Source organism: Amia ocellicauda, chromosome 21 (genome assembly GCF_036373705.1).
Source record: "Amia ocellicauda isolate fAmiCal2 chromosome 21, fAmiCal2.hap1, whole genome shotgun sequence".
NCBI classification, from domain to species: domain Eukaryota; kingdom Metazoa; phylum Chordata; class Actinopteri; order Amiiformes; family Amiidae; genus Amia; species Amia ocellicauda.
This window is the reverse complement of record NC_089870.1, coordinates 680,136-705,000: the sequence shown is the minus strand read 5'-3', so window position 1 is coordinate 705,000 and position 24,865 is coordinate 680,136. Positions and strand designations below refer to the sequence as shown.

At 40.2% G+C, this 24,865-nt stretch overlaps 1 protein-coding gene across 12 annotated transcripts in view; it reads right to left on the bottom strand.

Moving 5' to 3' along the window:
* Positions 1 to 24,865, bottom strand: part of numb (NUMB endocytic adaptor protein) — a 113,952-nt gene that overhangs the window by 26,699 nt on the left and 62,388 nt on the right. For all 12 annotated transcript variants that reach the window (XM_066694849.1, XM_066694853.1, XM_066694852.1 and 9 more), the window contains one exon: positions 14,962 to 15,098. In XM_066694849.1, coding sequence (XP_066550946.1) covers positions 14,962 to 15,098 — 137 coding nt within the window. The remainder of the gene's footprint in view (positions 1 to 14,961; positions 15,099 to 24,865) is intronic.

Here is a 24,865-nt window from a genome sequence, read left to right as displayed (position 1 = left end):
TAAAGTAAGAATGATTTCAAAAATAGACATGTCAATAGATTATATTTATCAATTAACTAAATGCAAAGTGAGTGAACAGAAGAAAAATCTACATCAAATCAATATTTGGTGTGACCACCCTTTGCCTTCAAAACAGCATCAACTCTTCTAGGTACACTTGCACACAGTTTTTGAAGGAACTCAGCAGGTAGGTTGGCCCAAACATCTTGGAGAACTAAACACAGTTCTTCTATGGATTTAGGCAGCCTCAGCTGCTTCTCTCTTCATGTAATCCCAGACAGACTCGACGATGTTGAGATCAGGGCTCTGTGGGGGCCATACAATCACTTCCAGGACTTCTTTACACTGAAGATAGTTCTTAATGACTATCGCTGTATGTTTGGGGTCATTGTCATGCTGCAGAATAAATTTGGGGCCAATCAGGAGCCTCCCTGATGATATTACATGATGGATAAGTATGTCTCAGCATCGAGGAGACCATTAATTCTCACCAAATCCCCAACTCCATTTGCAGAAATGCAGCCCCAGACTTGCAAGGAACCTCCACCATGCTTCACTGTTGCCTGCAGACACTCATTCGTATACCGCTCTCCAGCCCTTCAGCAAACAAACTGCCTTCTGCTACAGCCAAATATTTCACATTTTGACTCATCAGTCCAGAGCACCTGCTGCCATTTTTCTGCACCGCAGTTCCTGTGTTTTGATGCATAGTTGAGTCACTTGGCCTTGTTTCCACGTCGGAGGTATGGCTTTTTGGCCACAAGTCTTCCATGAAGGCCACTTCTGACCAGACTTCTCCGGACAGTAGATGGGTGTACCAGAGTCCCACTGTGTTCTGCCAATTCTGAGCTGATGGCACTGCTGGACAGCTTTCGACTGCGAAGAGAAGTAAGCATGATGTATTTTTCATCTGCTGCAGTATATTTCCTTGGCCGACCACTGCGTCTACGGGCCTCAATATTGCCCATTTATTTGTGCTTTTTCAAAAGAGGTTGGACAACCCCTGTCTGCCTTGAAATGTCTGCCTGGGAGAGACCTTGCTGATGCAGTATAACTACCTTGTGTCTTGTTGCTGTGCTCAGTCCTACCATGGTGTATGACTACTGACAGTAAACTGTCTCCAGCAACCTCACCTTGTTAGCTGAGTTTGGCTGTTCCTCAACCAGTTTTATTCCTCCTACACAGCTGTTGCTGCTTCAGTTAATGATTGTGTTTCAACCTACATATTGAATTGATGATCATTAGCACCTGTTTGGTATAATTGTTTAATCATACACCTGATCGCATGCCTACAAAATCCCTGACTTTGTGCAAAATTGATGCTGTTTTGAAGGCAAAGGGTGGTCACACCAAATATGGATTTGATGTAGATTTTCTTTGTTCACTCACTTTGCATTTAGTTAATTGGATAAATATAATCTATTAACATGTCTATTTTTGAAACCATTCTTACTTTACAGCATTTTATCACACCTGCCTAAAACTTTTGCACAGTACTGTACATACATACACATTTTCAAAGTATTGAGCAGGTTGTGTAAATCAAAAAGAAAAAAATCCAGGGTGTAACAAAATGTAAAAAAAGTCCAAGGGGGAAGAATACATCCTATTGTCAATATACATACACAATACGACTAATTTGACAATAAGCAATGTGATGTGAGCTGACCACATTAAACAGGAAATGAACCCTATTACTCAATGACATAATTTATAAGGAGAAGGTCAACTAGTGCAGGCTGTACAGTATAGGGGGAAGATACTGAATCAATGGTAGGAAATGGGCAGAACCCTTTCTCTGCGTGTCATGCTGATGTCACTCCCGGGTCACAAAGGGGAAGTCAAAGAGCCTAAAACCAGCATTGTACGATTCATCAGGAAATCCTACCCTTTCCCTCCAGTACAAAGTAATTGTAAACTGTCGATACACGCTAACACACCAATGCACAGTGAGCCGTCCAACTTTCCAGATTGACAATACTGAAGGATTTTCATTTTAAAGGCCAACTCTTGACAATAGCAGCTCTGTTATCAGGAGAGAGAGAGACGGGAACACAAAGTGGGCTGCGATTATAAATCCAGGAACCCCTGACCCTCCCCTTGGAAAGTGTGCGTGCCCCGGACCACACACTAGTGTTTCAATAGACTGTAGAATCCCACATAGACGCACACAAACCCACACCAGATTAAGCATTGCCTCTCAGAACAATATGAGCAAATTACAACTATACAACATGATTTGTGACTGTACAAACATACATTTAATTTCTGAACTGAAAGTAAGTGTTCAAAGTGCAACCATAATGCCTAAATGTCTTTTGATAAATTCATGGTGGTGGGGAGGAGCAGAATGTTATTTAATTCAAATCAAGCATGCAGAGTACACTACGAGGGCTACAGGTTTAAATAAGTTTCATAATTCCAAACACTTATAATCTACATTTATCAGAGAATATGGGATATAAAATAGTTACAGGCAGGCATGGTAAAATCAAAAGTAAAATCAAAAGGTCTGGTTAATCAGTACAATTCATGGAAAACTCCTGTGCAAATGGAGATTTGTTTTCCCTTCCTGCAGTATAATTTAAAAGTATTAAACACTTGAATGGGAAATGTATTAATCTCGTGGTCTTATTTAATGATGACCCTGGAACAGTCTATGAATCCACAATTCATCCATAATGACTCAGATTGTCTTAATGGAATTTATAAGAATATCTTGAGATGCAAAAAACAAAATTGCGATTAAAGTCTTAGAAACCTTGTGCGACGTCATCCTTTGATCTTTCCGTGGATTATTTCACCAAATGCACAGATACTCTTCACAATCCGCAGCCTCAAATGAAAGCTGAAACTTCATTAATACATCCACGGTAAATAGTTTCTAATGCAGAAGCTGTAGTCATGTCAGAAAAGGGCTTTATTTATTTATTTATTTTTATCACCTGTTCTCTACTAACTTCTTACACAATATTCCATTTTGGTTTTGTACAGTCTTACAAATCATAGTCACACAGTCCAGGTCGTGCATGGCCAAAAGTACAAGCATGGCTGATGGGTCTCTTTAAGAGCAACACCTTTGAGTACAACAAAGAGCTCAGAGGCATATAAAAATTTGAAGCTACTGCAGTCTTCCAAGACCAAAATTGTGCACCATCTAAACATTAGAAATCAGTGTTTCCCCTACAATTATACAGGGAGGTCGGTGCAACACCCAAGTTCATGAACTGCCACCGCCCCCCCCAACAACACAGGGAGAGAAAAAAACCTCACATTATTCCCCACGCCCTTGTTCAATATGGATAAGTCTCCCCGATCAACGATCTGTCAGCACATCCCCTCCCACTCAAAATCTTAACATTAAGATTTCAAAATTCAAAAAGCTGAGCAAGAACAAATCAATTTCTCATTGAAATCAGTCAAATCTCTAATAGTTTCAAACTCTTCTCATGTGCCTGCAGGTTGTAGTTCCTAATAAACTAGTTTGCTTACTTTGACATTTTGAACTGACTTCAAGCCACCCATACTGTTTTTCAAACAAACATCTAGACTAATTTAGCAGATACATTTGTATTTACAATGCTATATTCAACCAGCTGAGGATTCAATTATATAACTGAACTAACAACGTGATATTTAGCCAGTGACTGAAGATGCTTGTATAATCTCATGGTTTGTGGTTCTCTAGCAGGTTTGAAGCTTGAATATTTAGAAGAAATATTGAAAGTTATTTTGTTTGTTTTTCAAAAAAATCAAAAGCTGCCATCATCTTCTTTCTTACATAAAACCATGTTTTTATCAGAGGGCGCAGGACAGAGTTGCTTATTAGTAACAATAGTCCAGGATGTCTGCCAAGCACCGAAATCCCTGCACTATACAAGAATTCCAAGGTCAGCTAGCGCCACAGTAAAATCACATCTCCCAACATGTGTTTACAGTTCTGCCAACACCCTATTAACATGGCACTAATGCTCCAATACTCTGCCCTTTGAAACCTGTAGTGTGTGTGTGTGTGTGTGTGTGTGTGTGTGTGTGTGTGTGTGTGGGGGGGGGGGGGGGGGGAGGACTTGCACTTCCTCACAGAGTGTACTTTGCACATACCAAATGCTGGAAATGTTGTGAATCATATTCAATGGGAGGGGTGCACATGGCAACATACAGCAAGAAAAAGCGAACTATCAATTTTAGTTCTCAAATTTGGAAAGTGGTTATGGTTTTACATGTAACTCAGGCAGGGCTTGATTAAAAGAGATTCACTTAAACAACAGATTTATGAGAGAGAGAGAGAGACACTAGATTAAATATGGAAATCAGAAACTGTTTAATTAGAGTAGGAAAAATTAATAGTATTGAAAGTGAAGAGCATAACAGGACTGGCCTGTTCAAATATTATTGAACCAACTCAATAGGTTTTGTGGTTAGCCATAAGACTGTCTATGCTATTACATAAGCTACAGGAGTGTTTTTTCTATAATAACCATTTAAATAATAAATTGTACTAGTATTTTTGCACAATCTGATTATCTATCTGGGCTGCTGATATCTTCAGCTTTAATCCTTGATATGTTGAAATTGCTGCCCTTTATTAATTGTACAGTGATTGTTTTGTTTTTACAGTATTGGCCCCAAGTGGCTTGACATGCTTTGAGGGCAGGCTAGGCTGTACAGTCCGCAGACTGCTGTGTAACAGAACCCTGTGTCTGACTGGGTTTCTGTGAGCAGTGTTATCAGAGAGCTGCATCTGACACCTTAGCTCTGCTATTCATGCATTGGGCTTGTAGCTTCAATAGACGCAGATGCCCCATGTTGTATGTCGTCTCTCAAATGCCCATTCATAGCGGTGAGCTATGTTGATTATTAATCAGTAACTCATTGCACCGGTATAAAAACGCATCACAAGCAATTCTCATTTTAAATTAAATAAATTACATTTAAAAAGATACTGTTCACAGATTGAATACATAATAAAACATGGAATGTAGAGGTTAGATAAGGACTAATTAGAAAATAACAACTGCCAGGTTTTGATTACATCACATTTGGATGGCCACAAAGATGAGATATGCCCAGTAATTACATTTACATATTCTCAATTAATTGGTTTTAATAGATTTCTGCTTTTTGAAAGAAAACCATTCAGTATTAAGAACATGGAGTCAAGAGAATAGAAGAGTAACTGGTGCATTGGTAAAGATCAAAGCAGGCTGACAGTATGGGGGTTATTAGTCCTTTTACCTTGGGAAATTACTTTAGTGCTTGCAAGTATGGCTTTGCTTTACAACTAAAGAAGTCTCTCTAATCCCTCCCACTCTGCCGGATTTCTTCCCCTCCTCCTCTCTTAACTTCTCTCTCTCCCCATCTCCCCCCACTCACAGGGCAGGCCACCAGCTGGATCTCGTCTTCTCTAGAGGCTGCTACCCTTCGAAGCTCTCCGTGACACCCCTGGACATCTCAGACCACCACTTCATCTCTTTCTCCATTTCTCTCCCCTCCCTCCCCACCATGGCCTCCACTGCTCTCTCTCTCATTCCATTTACTGTTTTTCCCATCTGTCTGTTAACTGTGCTACCTCCACTTTATTCTCCTCCATCACCTCCTCCCTTGATTCTCTGTCCTCTCATGTCTCATCCTGTCTGTCCCTCCCTCCCCTCCACAGCCCTGGAACTCCTCCGGCCTCCACTCAGCCCAATCCAGTCTGCGCGCCGCTGAACAGAGGTGGAAGAGGTCCATACTCCCAGCTGCCCTCAACCTCTACCGCGGTCTACTGTCCACATTCTCCTCTTCACTCACCTCAGCCAAGAAGTCTTACTTCCAATCACTCTTTGAATCCTCTGTCAACAACCCCTACAAACTCTACTCCACTTCCTCCTCCCTCATCTCTCTGCTGATGATTGTGACTCCTTCTCCTCTAAGATCACAGACATCCACAAGCTCTTCAACAGTGCCCCATCCTCTCCCATCCCACCCACCGATTAAGCTTCCTTTTCTTCATTCTCACCTCTTTTGGACTCCAAACTTTCCTCTCTCCTCCTAGGTCACACACAACTCGCCTCCTCCAAGCAACTGCTCCTGATCTACTCCCCTTTATCTCCTCCCTCCTCAACTCCTCACTCCTCTCTGGCTGTTTCCCCTATACTCTTCTCAGAACTACAGCCCTGTCTCCTTACTCCCCTTCCTTTCAAAGACCCTCAAGCGTGCTGTCCACTGCCAGCACTCTGCATTTCTTTCCCATCACTCTTCTGATCATCTGCAATCTGGCTACTGCACAGCTCACTCCACCAAGACTACTCTCTTGGCAGTCACTGACTCCCTCAATTGTGCTAGGACTCGTACTGAGATCTCTCTGCAGCATTTGACACCGTCGATCACTCCTTCCTCCTCTCCTGCCTCGCTGACATTGGAATCTCTGGAACTGCTCTCGCCTGGTTCTCCTCCTACCTCAACGACCAGACCTACCAAGTGACATGACCGAGGTTCTTCGTCCACAACTCAAACTCTCCTCACAGGTGTACCCCAAGGCTCCGTCCTGGGCCCCCCTCTTGTTCTCCCTCTACACACGCTCTCTGGGCCCCCTCACCGCATTCCATGGTTTCTCCGACCATTTCTATGCCGATGTCGCCTAGATCTTCCGGTCTTTTCCCTCTTTGGACTCCCTCATCCCATCTCACATCTCTTCCTGTTTGCACTCACACCACCTCAAGCTCAACTTCTCCAAATCTGGTCTCCTCTGTTTCCCCCTCTTCCTCACCTTCTGCTGATCTCTCTCTCTCAATCCCCTTGGAATCTACGACACTCTCTCCCTCTTCCACTAAGAGCCTAGGAGTCAGCCTCAATCCTGCGTTCTCGTACACTTAACACATCACCATGCTGACACGCACATGCCGATTCGACTTGTCCAGTCACTGGTCCTCTCCCACTTGGACTCCTGCAACTCACTCCTGGCTGGCCTGCCTGGAACTACTACTTATCCAGAACTCTGCGGCTAGTCTGGAATTCTCTCTCTGCCCTGATCTCGGCTAGCATTCAGTTCAAGACATTGACCCTCACCTACTGTTGCCTTGACCAGACTGCACAGAGACCCTCGTCTCTCCATACATCCCCTCCAGACCGCTCTGGTCTTCCTGTGCAAACTTCGCCTCCACTCCACCTTCCCATTTAAGTCATTGAGTCCCTGACCTTCTTCCAGCGATTATTTAAGACAGGCTGTACCTGTAATTTAGTAGTTTATTCCCCTGTGTGGCTCTGCACTTAATTGTACTTATAATGTTTTCATCATATTTCTTGCTTATGCATTGCTAGTACTCATGTTTATTTTGATTTTCCCCATGCCCCCTTCCCCTTAGTTCCTAACTAGGACTTCACACCTTGTCTGCACTTATTAGCTATATTTTGTGTTTACTGTACATTTTCCTATACATTTGCATAAAACCCCATTCACACTGAAACCATTGCCGGCATTTTTTTGCCAGCAAGGTCTGTGTGAATGGGTCATTGCCAGCAAATCGTTGAGTGGAGTGTCAGTCCGGCCCTGGATAAGGGCGTCTGCTAAGAAATAAAATAAAAAAATAATAATAGTAATAGAAATTGCTTGTTTGGAGTAAACACTGTAATTGGCCTGCATACACTTTGTTTCAAGGCTCATGTAAACAACCAGTGACTGTAATGACAGGAATGTAGATTAAATCACTAAACCATTCCCAAAAGTACTCCGATTCAATATAGGCAGTGAAACGACAAGTGACAATACAAACCACACCACAAAAAACCTCATTCATGGCATGGTTCAGTCAATTGGGTCAAATTAGACCTGTGGTTATAATCGTAGAATTGCCCATTTCCTGACAGACTTAAATGTGTTTATGAAAGGGAAGCTCCTGTATGTCTGACCACAAGTATTTAAGCCAACACAAGGGGAGCTACAACAGGCAATGCAGAGTGGCTGGTCTTGTAAATTGTTAATTTAGGCCTTGTTGTTTCCCCTCCAGTATTAATTATGAAACACAAAATTAGCCTCCACAAAGAATTAATACAAAACCCCATTCCTGTTCACAAACTACTTTAGATTACTAGAGTAAGACATTGACCATTTTAGTGGATTGGACTACAACAATGTCTTCCATACACAACATTAGACTAGTCTCCATTGTTAAATTATCGGTTTCAGAGATCAGGATGGCAGCCATTGTGGTTTACTTGACACTTGTGTGAACTCCAATGTTATCAGCTAGCGCTGCATTGCTCTTAGTTATGATGCTATAACTTTGGTGGCCCTGAAGTGCAACTGCTGGAAAAATAAATCAGCGGCTGCTAGATTTGGAAGTGCTGAAAAAATAAAGCAGCAGCTGCGACATTTGCAGCGGCTGTGAGATTTGGAATTGTTGAAAAAATAAAGCAGCTGCTGCAGCATTTTCAGAAGCAATTACAGAAAGGGAGGGTACATTGTAAAATATACTTGACCTATGCCATTGGACAGCAAGCAAGTCACATCGGCCAAGCCTGCTTCTCTGGAAGAGTCCTGATCCATACACTGAAACCATCTCTAGTGAGATACGACTAGGGGCATGAGTGACATTCAGAGATCTAGGCTGACATACTAATTTGTCCCAGTGATTTGGTTTGCATTTACCAGACTGAGGTCCTTGGCTCTGCACAGTGAAATCTCATGTCAAGAATTACCGCTATGTATGACTCACAAGCAGGATGAGACTTGGGCAACAAACGTGGGAGATGAAACTATAAGAAGCAGCACATGAAGAAGGGCACTTCAAAATCACTAAGAGGAGTAATCCAAAGGGGAAAAACAAAGAATCAGTAAAATCTAGGGCATTACCATTCTTAATAGGAACAGGAATAGCCCCACAGGACTCAAGTTCTGCAAACATATTGATTGATAAATGTAATTTCCTTTGGTTATCATGTCAGGGAAGCATGGAAACTGCACTATACTGGGAGTTAATGCAACAAAGCCATCACTGATGATATATGTCAATTTCCAAATTCCCACTCTTCACTGCTAAAGCACTGAATAAGTTAGGCCTGTAGGGCAATAGTAACCCACGTGCTTATTTATAATCCCTAAGGCCTCAGAATTAGGGGGGCATGGATCAAGTCTATTTTTCCCCCCCTCTCTTTAATAGATTAATAACCTGATGTAATTTGCCTTGTTGTTACTTCATTGTAATTAAGACAAAAGGCTTTTAAAAGCAAAGCAATTTCTGGGATGGTTATAATGGAAGGTTCTCTAATTAAGTGCATATGGTGTACTGTCAAATTGCAGAGATTCACGGGGGTAGTCAGAGAATTGCATGTTAAAGTAACTCAGAAATGTCAAGGCTCAGAATTTGATCTAAAGCTCATACCAATTTGTAAGGATTTCATTATACTATTTTACCATTAAATGCACCTTGGAACCACTTAAGGCAGGAATTAAACCAAAGCAAACAGAAAAAAAAAAAAAAAAAAACAGGTGAAAGTTCATTCCAGTGTTAAACTTTCAAAGCAGTTAGTTATACATTTACATTGATGAAGAGCACTAACTCCATAGGCGTTACATTCTGCCAGTAGATAACCGCATTCCAGTATTTTATGGCACACATGACAGATAACCATCACAATCCTTCACATATCTTTTGAATGTAAGAGCTTCTGATTATTGTGATCACTGGAATAAGCTAATAGTATTAACAATCTGATTTCAAGTGGAATAGCCATTATGAGGGCTACACAGCCACTTGTACCTAAATAACCAAGTTTATTTCATATTACTATTATATCCTAGGAATAAAATAACACCCGCCACCCGCCAAATGCAGGTAGATTTAGCCAGTGGCGGGTAAATCTATCAATCTTAGATTTTTTTTTTATTAGTATTAATTTCTCAGTGCATTTGTCAATATGTTTACAGCGTCAACAATCTAATTTGTATTTTGAGTGTTAATATGTTGGTATGGCATCTGGACAGCCTTCGGTCCAGGAGGACATATTTCATGGAAAGCAATGAAGTAGAAGCTCGGTTTCTAGAGGCTAAGGATGTGGAAAAAAAATAACTTTAAATTAATTTTCATAGTCGTAAATACTGACTTTTTAATGACCTGGATCAAAGCGTTTTAGAATTATGACCGAAAAGGAAAGAGGACCACAACAAACATCTTAATATTACACACACGGCCTGCTATTGCTCTTTATTTGTTATTCGCTGTAATGAACGCACAGGTACATTTCCGAACATAGACTGGCAGTCTATGTTGAGTGTGGTTTGAAAATGTGGAAAAGTAAATAGTTTACTCAAGTAGACTGTATAAATTAGCTAGATAAATAGGTCTTATACATTTTGTATTTCGCTGTTGTGAGCGGAAAACATTTTGCCATAAAGATGCTACTGTTGCAGCTCAAATTTCTAAACTGGCAATTGAATGAAAATTAATAAAAATTGGAAAAAAAAAATAAATAAAAAAATTGGTCGGTCAGTTACAGCTGTTATTGCAAAATATTCCTTTATAACCTTTATAGTTAAATTGAAATTGTGACAAAAAGTTGTGATTATGTCAGGCAACAATAATACGAGAGTTGACCAGTCTGCTGTTATAATGCCATTTCCATACGTCTTCTAATAGTGTATTATTACACAGATAATTATTTAACACGGTTGTGTCAGATCAATTATAAAGTATTAATTTATGGGGAAACTATTTGTGATAGAGACATGCATTTTTTGCTGCATAGCAGAGATTCTGCTGAAGAGAACCATGTGCGGTTTGTTTACATTGCGTCTCTGCTGGCGTTTGCGCAACTGCAGCACATAGGCTTGGTATTGACCAATTGAAAGGATGTTAATATGGGTCTGTCATCAGTGCTAGAGATTTTTTTACCCCATCTCAGACCGTGACTCTGAGTATCTAGCCAATCCAATGGACCTCTCTCAGCCATTGGGCTCTCATTTGATAAAGCAGGCGTCAGATTACACGCTGCTGCAGTGCATACTGGTCAGAGCGCAGATGAGAGAGAGGAATGTTTACATTGTAGCTTATAAACAATTACTTTTAATGACAACAACATACATTTTAATGACTTTTAAGGGCCTAAGGGACTAGCAGTGAAGAGGAAGAGGAGTATTAAGAGTGATAATGCGTCACCATTTAACACCCCTTCTCATGTGTTAGTTTAGTGTGTTTATACAGATAACCATTAGCTGCCATGTTATTGTGTATGTGATTAATTTGAAAACTATGCTCCCGCACACTGTCTCTACGAGAAAGTGTTATTAATTCAATAGAATGCAGTGTTTTGGTCAAAGACCTTATAACACTTGTAAGTAGAAACAGTGTGTGGGAGCATGTTGTTTCTATCCAGATCCTATTCCCTCATACACACCTGTGTAAGAGTCTATACAGGTGTACGATTAGCTTTTGTTATTGCGATTGATCAATTACCTGAATAAATGTCATGTTTTAACATGTTCACGACACATTTACGCACCCTCATGCATTTTTGGCTGGTAAAAATACCAAGTGGCTGGTACATTTGTTCCTTCTAGACGTTGTCTGGACGTGAAAGTATCTGGTGCCAGATGCAGCCAGATGTGTCCATCACGCAGACTAAGGAAATACTTTGTTTTCAGAAGGGAGATGTGTGCTTGATTTGTAGACGGACAGGGAAGAAAAAAGCATTAGATACATTTTTTTTTTTTAATATATAGTGTTGTGTGAGATTACAGATTACAGAAATTACAGTTTTATTAGTGGCATGGATTGAAGTCCACATACAGGAACAATTACTGCTAACAGTTAATACCTGGGTATATTCAAAACTTGCCGAACACAGATTTTACATGACCCCGGTGCAGTGCCGGACAATACAAAAACACTGAAGGACAATAAATCTGAGAGGTAGCAGCTGATTTAATTAAAATTTTATGAACAACTGGATGGTGTTTCAGGCAGTCATCCTGTTAATGGTGTGTAGGTCTGTCATACAACAGGTCTGTCGTCTCCACAGAGACTTTCAGTATGAAGGCGAACACGATCTAGTCAAGTTAAATGAATGAATAAATAAATACAGCAGATCTGGGTTTCCCTCTAAATTAATAAATGCGTCCATAAATGCCATGACTAAAGCATGCACACTTTAGTTAAATTAACCTGCTATATTGTAGCTGCTATTACTGTATGATTAATCGTGAAACGTGTGCATTTTGTTTCAACTGTAACTTGCCCTAGTTATGGATGTCTGCTAAGTAAATTAAAAATAATGCAGCAAAAAGTATGTTGTTTGCAGTTACAAATCTTTAGTAAGAGTAAAAGGTTAAGGGGGTCAAGTTGTGCCAAGTTGTGGACTTCACAATGGCCAGGTGGAGGGGGGCATTAGATATTTCACTTATGAAGAGATCCACAGCAAGACTGTATCAAGCCAGTATAAATACCTCAACCACATGATACTCTGCTATTCTTCTTATTAAAGACCTTATTTTAAATTTGGGACCAACAATTCTTTGAAAAATATTGTACCTATGTATGTATTTAATTATTATCATTTATGTATCTATTATATACACATTTTATATTTAAAATATTATATCTTAATAGGTATGCATATTTGCAACTTTTTGTATGTTCTTGTATATATTTGTATATTATTGGGTTTTGTATTGTTTAGGATTTTTCAACTTTAAAGTTGATAATGACAATTAATTGTTTACAAAAATAAATAGTATTATAAAAAGACATCCATTGACAGTGTGATTCAGATGTGAAAAATTGGCATTTCTAATTCAGCTTGATGTATCAATGCTACATGTGGACTCATGTACTGTGACTGTTAAAATGCTACGTAATTAATAATCCAGGGCTAATAAAGTGGCAAATCAAGAGGAAATATGTGATTTATGTCACTGCTTCATGATTTAAAACCACTCATTCAATACCACTTGTTTATCATTTGTATACCACATCAGTAATGTTTCTTTTTAAAATCCTTTGAATTAGAACCCCCAACTGCCGACAGAATATAAATATATAATATAGATTTTGGCCTAGTCAGTTAACCAAGTAAACCTGAACATCTCTCTCCTGTGCGGTTTGGTACAAGCCAGACATCGCCGCTTCAAATCTGGGTTGCCATGAGCAGTTGTGACTGGGTTTCCTCAAGGTTCAAGCCAGCCTAGGTTAGGTGGGTTCAAAGCACACCAGAGCTTTCCCTGGTTGCTTCACAACAGTAACTCCTTATTAGACACTTACAAGACACCTGAACCCATTACTATTGAGAGCCTGCAATGCTGCACTATGGACTCACAATGTAGGTAGCAGATGGTTTTTACTATGCATGATTTGGGGGACTCAAGTATTTGTGTTATATCTCTGCTATATTAATATGAAGATCAAAGTGAGCGGAGACCATTACCAATTGGTCTGGGAGTCTGGGAATCACACTGCCTTAGAGGAAGAGTTTCTTAACCTGATACTTGGGATTCTAATGTTGCATAGTTTATGTTGCAACTGAGGTCTCTGAGGTTACTTTTTCTAATATACCACTTGTACAGTGAGGGGAAAAAAATATTTGATCCCCTGCTGATTTTGTACGTTTGCCCACTGACAAAGAAATGATCAGTCTATAATTTTAATGGTAGGTTTATTTTAACAGTGAGAGACATAATAACAGCAAAAAAAATCCAGAAAAACGCATTTCAAAAAAGTTATAAATTGATTTGCATGTTAATGAGGGAAATAAGTATTTGACCCCTTCGACTTAGTACTTGGTGGCAAAACCCTTGTTGGCAATCACAGAGGTCAGACGTTTCTTGTAGTTGGCCACCAGGTTTGCACACATCTCAGGAGGGATTTTGTCCCACTCCTCTTTGCAGATCCTCTCCAAGTCATTAAGGTTTCCAGGCTGACGTTTGGCAACTAGAACCTTCAGCTCCCTCCACAGATTTTCTATGGGATTAAGGTCTGGAGACTGGCTAGGCCACTCCAGGACCTTAATGTGCTTCTTCTTGAGCCACTCCTTTGTTGCCTTGGCTGTGTGTTTTGGGTCATTGTCATGCTGGAATTCCCATCCACGACCCATTTTCAATGCCCTGGCTGAGGGAAGGAGGTTCTCACCCAAGATTTGACAGTACATCGCCCCGTCCATCGTCCCTTTTGATACGGTGCAGTTGTCCTGTCCCCTTAGCAGAAAAACGCCCCCAAAGCATAATGTTTCCACCTCCATGTTTGACGGTAGGGATGGTGTTCTTGGGGTCATTCCTCCTCCTCCAAACATGGTGAGTTGAGTTGATGCCAAAGAGCTCGATTTTGGTCTCATCTGACCACAACACTTTCACCCAGTTCTCCTCTGAATCATTCAGATGTTCATTGGTAAACTTCAGATGGGCCTGTACATGTGCTTTCTTGAGCAGGGGGACCTTGCGGGCACTGCAGGATTTCAGTCCTTCACGGCGTAGTGTGTTACCAATTGGTTTTCTTGGTGACTATGGTCCCAGCTGCCTTGAGATCATTAACAAGATCCTCCCGTGTAGTTCTGGGCTGATTCCTCACCGTTCTCATGATCATTGAAACTCCACGAGGTGAGATCTTGCATGTTGCCCCAGACCGAGGGAGACTGGCAGTTATTTTGTGTTTCTTCCATTTGCGAATAATCGCACCAACTGTTGTCACCTTCTCACCAAGCTGCTTGGCGATGGTCTTGTAGCCCATTCCAGCCTTGTGTAGGTCTACAATCTTGTCCCTGACATCCGTGGACAGCTCTTTGGACTTGGCCATGGTGGAGAGTTTGGAATCTGATTGATTGATTGCTTCTGTGGACAGGTCTTTTATACAGGTAACGAGCTGAGATTAGGAGCACTCCCTTTTTTCCCCTCACTGTAGGTAACCTTTAAAACATGGATCAGGCATTTCGAGGAGCAGGTCCACAGAGCCCTGTTATAATGCAGTTTGTATTCACTGATCTGCAGGTAATGCACCTCACCTTTACTGCAAAGCTGCATTTCCCTGTGCGCACGGCCTCCTCATCTGTCTGCCATTGGTGTGGTCGGCTGGACTCCGGCACATAGATGTCTTTCTTGCGCCGGAAGCTCTGCCGTAGTTTGTTCATTGCTGAGCCTCCTGTCGATGTGGAGAGAGAGAGAAGAAGAGAGGGGGAGCACAGTGAGTGAGGGTAGCCCAGTGAAGTTCCGGATACAGTTAACCCAGTATAGCACTGATCTCTCAAAAAGAACAGCTTAAGATCTTGGAAATATTAAACTGGTTCAGTTGAGCACATGGTTAGTTCAAAATTAACCAATCCTCATGGACCTTATATTTAAGTTTTGAAATATTTTTCAAGGTTGTAGTCTGACATGGGCAAGATGAAATGATACTACTACAGGAGACTGAAACACTGTTGAAAATAATATGGAGGTCTGCTGAAAAATCAACTAAACCAAATTTAACTGAAAAAAGCTCATTTAAACTTGCCTTTAGTGACTAGGATTATTAAATCAAAACTTAATTTTGTTTTTCTTTGCTTTCCTTCAAAAGAATATACCGGTTGGTAAATGTGTAATCTTGACAGGAACACTTGCAAATTTGATGCTCTTTACCATTCAGAGCTAGAAATATATTTTCTTTTCTTCATTAAACAAAACTTTGGAATCCCCCAAATACATTCAGAGATGTGTGGGTTTCAATCCTGAGAAAGTACACATTTTGCTTGTATTTCTGCCTGTAAATGCAAGCTAAACCTATACACTCCAGGCTTTTAGAATTTTGCCAGTTACTTGTACTCTTAGATTGCTTTCACCTTTCACAGTTATTGCTATATTGGGTAATTGTTTAAACTCCTTTCAGATCCCAGACCAGACAGCAGTATATATTTTATACATTATATAATCACTCTGTTAATAGTAGTCTCTAGGCAAAGGCACTGCAATGTACTGGTAAGCATACGACTACAGTCTCAAATCTGAAAGCTAAACTAATAATGGCTTAAGAACTAAGCATTCAAGAACACGTATGAGCTATTTAATACGACACTGTTGGTAGCTCAGTTCCTCCTGGCTCGTGACAGCCATGCATAGAAGTCAAAGTCAAGAAGCGAGAGAGACTGAAATTAACATAATCCTGATTTAATTAGCATTTCTTCTTGGTCTGTGAAGAACACCTTTGGCCCACAGGACATTATGAGGAACACTGCTTTAAACTTTTTAGTATTTGAGGTTGATTCTAAATTATTTTACTACTGAGATGGCGTTTTCTGTGTGGGTTATAGAATGACCCTGCCTGACTTACATAAGCATCAGTCTTGGATTTCCTTTAACAGATTTCCATAAGAAAAGGTTAAGATTGCTGGAGTCTAGGGCAAGAGCAGCTGGCTTTACAGATATAACAGACTTTGCATCTGCTTTCAGCCAACTGTTCCTCAGTCTCCATCAACAAGTGATCTGCAAATGTTACGCCCTTCCCAGGAAAAGCAGGCAAAGACCTGAGAAATCCTGGTTGACGTTCAAGAAAGAGTACCACACAATATCATATGGGGAAACTCACTAAGACCCTACAGAATAGCAGAATTACAAAAGCAAATCAACAAGGATCAAAAACATTGCATTCTACCAACACACTTAAAGGTTTCTATTTTTTTTAATCATCTCTGTGTGAACCACAAAGAACAAGCTGGTTCACCTGGGGACACCATACAGGACATCAATGTTGTTCTAAACGGTTCCTTATAAACTCAGCACGAACCCAGTCTCTTTACCCAGGAGAGGAGGCAACACAACTCAGACTGCTTAAGGACAGGACGACTGCTGAAGCCTACTTTGAAAGACTAACTTTCAATTGGCATTTTCAAAATTAATCAGGGTACAAGTAGGAAGCAGGTCAGGTTGTAATTATCCTGGAATGAGTTTTAGAACACAAGGGATCCATCCAATGATAAAGACTCTCAAAAAAGTGGTGCTATATTCTTAAAGGATTCTGTATTCCAGAACAGTGGCTAAGATCTGAGGTCATACTGTTCCAGTGCACCCAAATTTCACTTTTCATCACTGCAACGAATCCTCAGATTACCTATTTGAGCACCACAAATTGGCAGCCCCATACTTTTCTTTCATCTTCTTCTTCATATACCAAGTCAGAAATCTAAATTCACAAGGTGGTATACAGATAAAAGCAAAATTGTGCATTAAAATTCACAAGTTTGTGCCATGTTATCAAGTTTAAGACACTTTTCATACTACTACAGTGTTAATCCTAAATACAAGCAGGTGCTGTAATTCTGGGTTGAATATAGTTCTGTACTATGCTAATGTTTCTACCATAGATGACCTAATTTCTACTAGTAATCTTTATATGCATTAGAACATATTGGGCTTACTCATCATTGGACTATACTGCAGCTGGTCACATTTTCATATCTATCATATCTCTATTCATACTACATGATTTCCCTGCCTTGTAGCATACAAACTGCAATCCACTGCACTTCACTACTTGCCACCATCCACTACAGAAGATTACATCCCAGGCACCTTGATTTGAACTCTGTACTGCTTCCTGCTCTCAACTTCATGACAGTGCTTAGTCCTACTGAGATTTCAGTTTCGCTTGTTCAAGCATATTGTTCTCCTCCTGCACCTTAAATTGTCATTGTTGCCTACACTGCATCTTGCTTAATACGTTTTGCTTCACTCTGCAATTCGTTACATCAGGTTTATGTTGTATCGAAGCCGTGTTTAATTTGTTTATGGCTAGTTTACAAACTTCCATGATAAGGAAGGGAATGGCATTTTTAATGTCACCTTCGCTAAAGGTGTCAGCCAAGAGAGAACCTGCAGTTGGAACAATGCATTTAGTTTTTTGTTTTTTTTTCCCCATTTACAATTAACCAGGAAATCACTTATAGCACAATTCGATCTAAATGTAAAATACCCATGTTTTTCTCAAACAAGTCAGACATAATATCCAAGGTACCTCAACCACCAGACTAAGAAAGTCAAATCTAAGTTGTAATGAAATGAGCATGAATGGATAACAAAGCTCTCTCTCAGATGACGAACCCTAATTTAGTATGCAAGAGGGGTTTTAATGTAGAATACTGCAACTCTGAAAACACACGAGGAAAGAAAATGTAGCAGAGAAGCAAGCTGAACTGATATCATGTTCATTCTAATTCAGTGCAAACATATACAGATGAAGCAGAACATGAATTGCAGGTCAGTAGATGCAAATGCACTGAAAGTAAACCTGACATGATCCAGTATATGGTTTGGACAGAGACAATATGGATCTGGATCTGTGAATGGAAAATGAATAGAGACAAGGTATATGGCATATGCATACACACCTTTACATTACAAAAAGGTACAGATGCTAGAAAGGATCAAAAGACGTAAAGCCAATTTGATATGGTGCTTCTCCTCACCCACTTTCTTTTTAATTCATCTCCTTTTCCTTTTCAGTCTGTCAGCTGTCCTCCCCCGCCACCCGATGCTACAGTGCTCTTGTATTCTCTTTATTTAGGTCATATCATGTCTTAACACACTTGAGGCATTAGTCATGCTGATGCAGAAGGAAGAGAATGGGATGGAGAAGGGGAGGGAAATAAAAGAACCCCTCTTGATTTCCTCCAGATCAGTGCCACTGCACATTTATCTCGTGTGCAGAGAATGAGAGCACACTGCAATGAGCAGCATTTCTCACTCGTTTCCTCCATGATATTTGTCCACCCAAGATCTTTGGGGTGACCGGTTTTGGATACAATTGTTCCTTTGGAGAATGTGTGTGCGCTGTTCGCACTACGCTGTAGCTTACACGGCAGTGCCTGGAATAAAACAATCACAAAAAAAATTGCGACAGATCCAGGTGGTGAAAAACTTTTTAGGACTACAAACAGCTGGATCTTTTGGAAAAATAGGGTGGTCGAACGTGTATAAAAAAAACATTTTAATTATTTTCATTACTTTTCAGATTTTCTCCATGTACTTCCAGCAAAGCAGCTCCAGAGTTAGCACCTCTGTGATGTCATGTCATATATTTTAATCTCCGATTTCTGGTACAACACATGAGCTGGACAACAAAAACTCACTCCACAGAATACGTTTCTACTTTGATTTAATTTAGAAAATAAATAAATAAAAAAACACGAGGAAGAAAGGCAATCCTGACATGAAATGCAAACTGAAGATCTAAATTTTATATTTCTAGATACATTTCACATTCCTAGAGTTTTAAAGCTGACGGTTTCTCCGTTACTCTTCGGACCTGGTTAAAGCTGACACAACCTCCCTCCCAAATATAGCGATCTTATCTCTAAGGCTCTGTATTCTATTGTTTCACTACATCTTGTTATTTAACAAAACTTGCTGTGTTGGCATCCTTGACCAAGAGGTTATTCATTCATAAAGTCTTTATAGTAAGTCATTTAAATGTCTCTTGTTAATTAGTTACAATTTGCTTAGTAAGCTTGTTTACACCAATCAAGAAGGAAATAACTGTCTTCTCTGCCTTGAACACAACCCATAAAATAACAAATTGTTGAGACTGTCTGAGGAAACTTCTCAGGTCAGTCTCCCCTTGCAACTGCCGAAATAAAGAATCAAGCTTCTACTACACACCGAGTCTCTCTATTTTCTGCAACTCTTCACCAACACAGACTTTTTGTTTGTTTGTTGAAAACTGTAGCTACAACCTTTCTGTGAGAGAGAAGACATCCTAATGAACAAACAAAACAAAATATGTCACCTGATTAAGTGTTTATAGCATTAAAACAGATAAATTAAGACTCCCAATTTTACAGCCACAGTACAAAAAGTATGCATTAGCTTGAAAACATCTATTGTACTCCATGATGATAAAAATAAGATGGCCCAGGGACAATATTTTGTTGTTGTTATACAAAACAATTTAAAATCCCTACAGCATGAATGTTTGCAATACAAAAACTAAAACTTTAATAAATACACACCGATCAGCCATAACATTATGACCACTGACAGGTGACATGAATGACACTGATAATCTCGTTATCATGGCACCGATCTGTGGGTGGGATATATTAGGCAGCAAGTGAACATTTTGTCCTCAAAGGAAAAATGGGCAAGCGTAAGGATCTGAACGACTTTGACAAGGGCCAAGGAAGGAAAAGCGGTGAACCGGCAACAGGGTTATGGGCGGCCAAGGCTCATTGATGCACGTGGGGAGTGAAGGTTGGCCCGTGTGGTCCGATCCAACAAACGAGCTACTGTAGCTCAAACTGCTAAAAAGTTTAATGCTGGTTCCGATAGAAAGGTGTCAGAACACACAGTGCATCGCAGTTTGTTGCGTATGGGGCTGCGTAGCCGCAGACCAGTCAGGGTGCCCATGCTGACCCCTGTCCACTGCAGAAAGCGCCTACAATGAGCATCAGAACTGGACCACGGAGCAATGGAAGAAGGTTGCCTGGTCTGATGAATCAAGAGTTCAAGGTGTTGACAAATTCCCCAGATCTCAAGCCAAATCGAGCATCTGTGGGAGGTGCTGGCCAAACAAGTCCGATCCATGGAGGCCCCACCTCGCAACTTACAGGACTTAAAGGATCAGCTGCTAACGTCTTGGTGCCAGACACCACAGCACAGCTTCAGAGGTCTAGTGGAGTCCATGCCTCGACGGGTCAGGGCTGTTTTGGCGGCAAAAGGGGGACCTACACAATATTAGGCAGGAGGTCATAATGTTATGGCTAATTGGTGTGTATAACAAAATATGGAGACATTAAATACAAATGTTAGCATAATTTAGGTTAGCATTCATACACGTCACTCTTATGGAAATGTTTTTACCAGAAACCAATTACTGAAATTACTTTTTACCAATGACTACTTCCCCCCAATGACTACTTTATCAGCAAGGTAAAAACATGCCTAGAAAGGTATAATAAACCAAGATCTGAAGCTCCATCGATCAGGATTACGAACACTACAGTCATAATCTAACTACTTATTGCTCTGCAAGGAGGATAATAGGGAAAGCAACAAACACAGATGACACTACACAACAGCAGGGTTAGCATTTGACATTCAGAAAAAGTGTTTAGAGTGCCATCTAGAATAATACAACACAGAACTATAGATTATATAAACTGTTGCCTGCAGTTGCCAATAGGTGTTAAACAACTGATGAAAAGTGTGACACCTCTGCCAAAGACAATGGGTGCTTTGCTGTGAATCAAAGGAGTTTGATAGCCCTATTCAGCTCACTCCTAAACAGCATTATTTGTAAGTCTTCTGTACAATGACACAGTCATTTTTTGTTACTATAGATTATTGTGAATAATGGGTTGTACTGAAATGTTGGCGTTTTTAGAGCCAAGAGTATAAAAAGAAGCATATGTTGTAGGGCTGGGCGATATGACTTAAAAATAATATCTCGATATTTTGGCAGTACACGATATATATCTCGATATTTATTGTGTGTGTGTATATATATTATATACACACATACACATATACAGTGAGGGAAAAAAAGTATTTGATCCCCTGCTGATTTTGTACGTTTGCCCACTGACAAAGAAATGATCAGCCTATAATTTTAATGGTAGGTGTATTTTAACAGTGAGAGACAGACACAACAAAAAAATCCAGAAAAACGTATTTCAAAAAGTTATAAATTGATTTGCATGTTAATGAAGGAAATAAGTATTTGATCCCTTATCAATCAGCAAGATTTCTGGCTCCGAGGTGTCTTATACAGGTAACTAGCTGAGATTAGGAGCACTCTCTTAAAGGGAGTGCTCCTAATCTCAGCTCGTTACCTGTATAAAAGTCCTGTCCACAGAAGCAATCAATCAATCAGATTCCAAACTCTCCACCATGGCCAAGACCAAAGAGCTGTCCAAGGATGTCAGGGACAAGATTGTAGACCTACACAAGGCTGGAATGGGCTACAAGACCATCGCCAAGCAGCTTGGTGAGAAGGTGACAACAGTTGGTGCGAATATTCACAAATGGAAGAAACACAAAATAACTGTCAGTCTCCCTCGGTCTGGGGCAACATGCAAGATCTCACCTCGTGGAGTTTCAATGATCATGAGAACGGTGAGGAATCAGCCCAGAACTAAACGGGAGGATCTTGTTAATGATCTCAAGGCAGCTGGGACCATAGTCACCAAGAAAACAATTGGTAACACACTACGCCGTGAAGGACTGAAATCCTGCAGCGCCCGCAAGGTCCCCCTGCTCAAGAAAGCACATGTACAGGCCCATCTGAAGTTTGCCAATGAACATCTGAATGATTCAGAGGAGAACTGGGTGAAAGTGTTGTGGTCAGATGAGACCAAAATCGAGCTCTTTGGCATCAACTCAACTCGCCGTGTTTGGAGGAGGAGGAATGACCCCAAGAACACCATCCCCACCGTCAAACATGGAGGTGGAAACATTATGCTTTGGGGGCGTTTTTCTGCTAAGGGGACAGGACAACTGCACCGTATCAAAAGGGACGATGGACGGGGCCATGTACCATCACATCTTGGGTGAGAACCTCCTTCCCTCAGCCAGGGCATTGAAAATGGGTCATGGATGGGTATTCCAGCATGACAATGACCCAAAACACATAGCCAAGGCAACAAAGGAGTGGCTCAAGAAGAAGCACATTAAGATCCTGGAGTGGCCTAGCCAGTCTCTAGACCTTAATCCCATAGAAAATCTGTGGAGGGAGCTGAAGGTTCTAGTTGCCAAACGTCAGCCTGGAAACCTTAATGACTTGGAGAGGATCTGCAAAGAGGAGTGGGACAAAATCCCTCCTGTGTGTAAACCTGGTGGCCAACTACAAGAAACGTCTGACCTCTGTGATTGCCAACAAGGGTTTTGCCACCAAGTACTAAGTCGAAGGGGTCAAATACTTATTTCCCTCATTAACATGCAAATCAATTTATAACTTTTTTGAAATGTGTTTTTCTGGATTTTTTTTGTTGTTATTCCGTCTCTCAGTGTTAAAATACACCTACCATTAAAATTATAGACTGATCATTTCTTTGTCAGTGGGCAAACGTACAAAATCAGCAGGGGATCAAATACTTTTTTTCCCCTCAATGTATAAATATACACACACACACACATATATATATATGTTTAAAAATAGCTGGCGTTACTATAGTTTTAATAAATCTTAAATGCGGGATGCCTTATCACAGGGATTTTATATAGAACAATTATCCGGTCAAGGAAGGAAGGTCAGCAGCTCCCGTCTTAAAACAGTCCATATTCGCCGATGTCTCAAAAATTAATTGAGAAAAAGTGAACATCATAATGCTTACGCGTTTCGACTTATCTTCCTCAGAGCACATATATACATATACACATTATGATTTATTGTCACATAACAACAATAACACAAGTAATAGTAATCACGCAACACATGCGCTGTAAAATGGTATAGATTCAGGAAGATTGACCACATCCGGGTTTATAGTGGCGCATTAACATCTGCTAGACAGAGATATTTGTTTCTGACTGTCGCGTCTCGATTCTACTTACAAGTACAGCACGTTGTTAATACAAAATAGTTATAATAATAGTAATAATAATAATAATAATAATAATAATAATAATACAACTGTTGAACCACTTCACCAACTTAATAAAAATAAAATTATACCTTCTGCATGTGTTTGCATTGCTTTCCAATTTATTAAAATGCAAACAAACGTTTATTAATTTTATACAAATTATATCAATCTAAATTAGCGGGGGTGGGGGTACTTGCAGATCAAGTTTAGCCCGGCGACGAGAGCGGGGCGGCCCGTGTGCGCTTGCGCATTAAAGTATCTCTTGGTTATGTTGGTTATTGTGTCAGTTCACTCTCCTCCATGTCTGTCTGTGTTTCTGATGCACATTTCTTGCCGCATCCGACACGTGTGGAAGAACCGGGAAGAACGTCGTAAAGACGAAAAATACTGCCGTAAAGATTGCAATTTGCGACACCACGATATAAACGGTATAGCATAATATGAAACGATAGACGTTTTTCTTTCGTCATAAGATATATATCGTCATATCGCACAGCCCTAATATGCAAAAACTGGGAATGCCTGGAAAAAGAGGTTTTGTTTTGGAGCAAAGTGTAATTTTTACCCTTAAATATGACAGCTAAGTTGTATCCTCCACTGAAATGAACATGTAGTGGAAGTGAATTGTTGCACAAAAAACAAATGTGAAAGTCCTTAAGTGGCACAACAGATAAAAGACTATTTCAGAGCACACATTGGCCCTATTACCTAGACACAACTTAATTAACCAGGATTCCCCATATAACTTGCCATGCTTGCTGCACAACAGCAACCCCTGTGGCTCTAGGGGGTCATAGTCCTCCCTGTGTTGTCTGTATCTTTCCAGATTAAGAATTAGTTTTGTAGTGCTGAACAGAGCAGATTAAAAATTCTTATTCCAAATTTGTGAGAGGGGTGAAAATAAATTAAATGCGTGCTTTGCTGAGAGTAATGTAGTTACAATGTTGTATACGAGGATAAATCACCAAGCAGGCAAAGGTATAACATACAAAATATGCTTTGTAACTTCAAACATATACAGAATAATCCATAAAGTATGCACCGAGAGTTTATTACCACATATGTAGTCTATATATGTATTAATTATATTGAAACATCCAATCATCATATTGCAACAAACATGGGTGAAATTATCCCACAACACTTTTACACCCATGGCACAACCATCAGCCTGAGGCAGGAACAGGGATCTGAGGGGTAGCAGCAGTGGAATAATAAACGGAGTTTGTTTTCATTGCCTTTATGATATATAAGATTAGCACTGTTCCACGAAGAAGCACTCTGATATAGACACTGTACTGCTGTGAACGTTTCACACAAAAACTATATAAGCTATACTTTTACACCACTCTGCTGG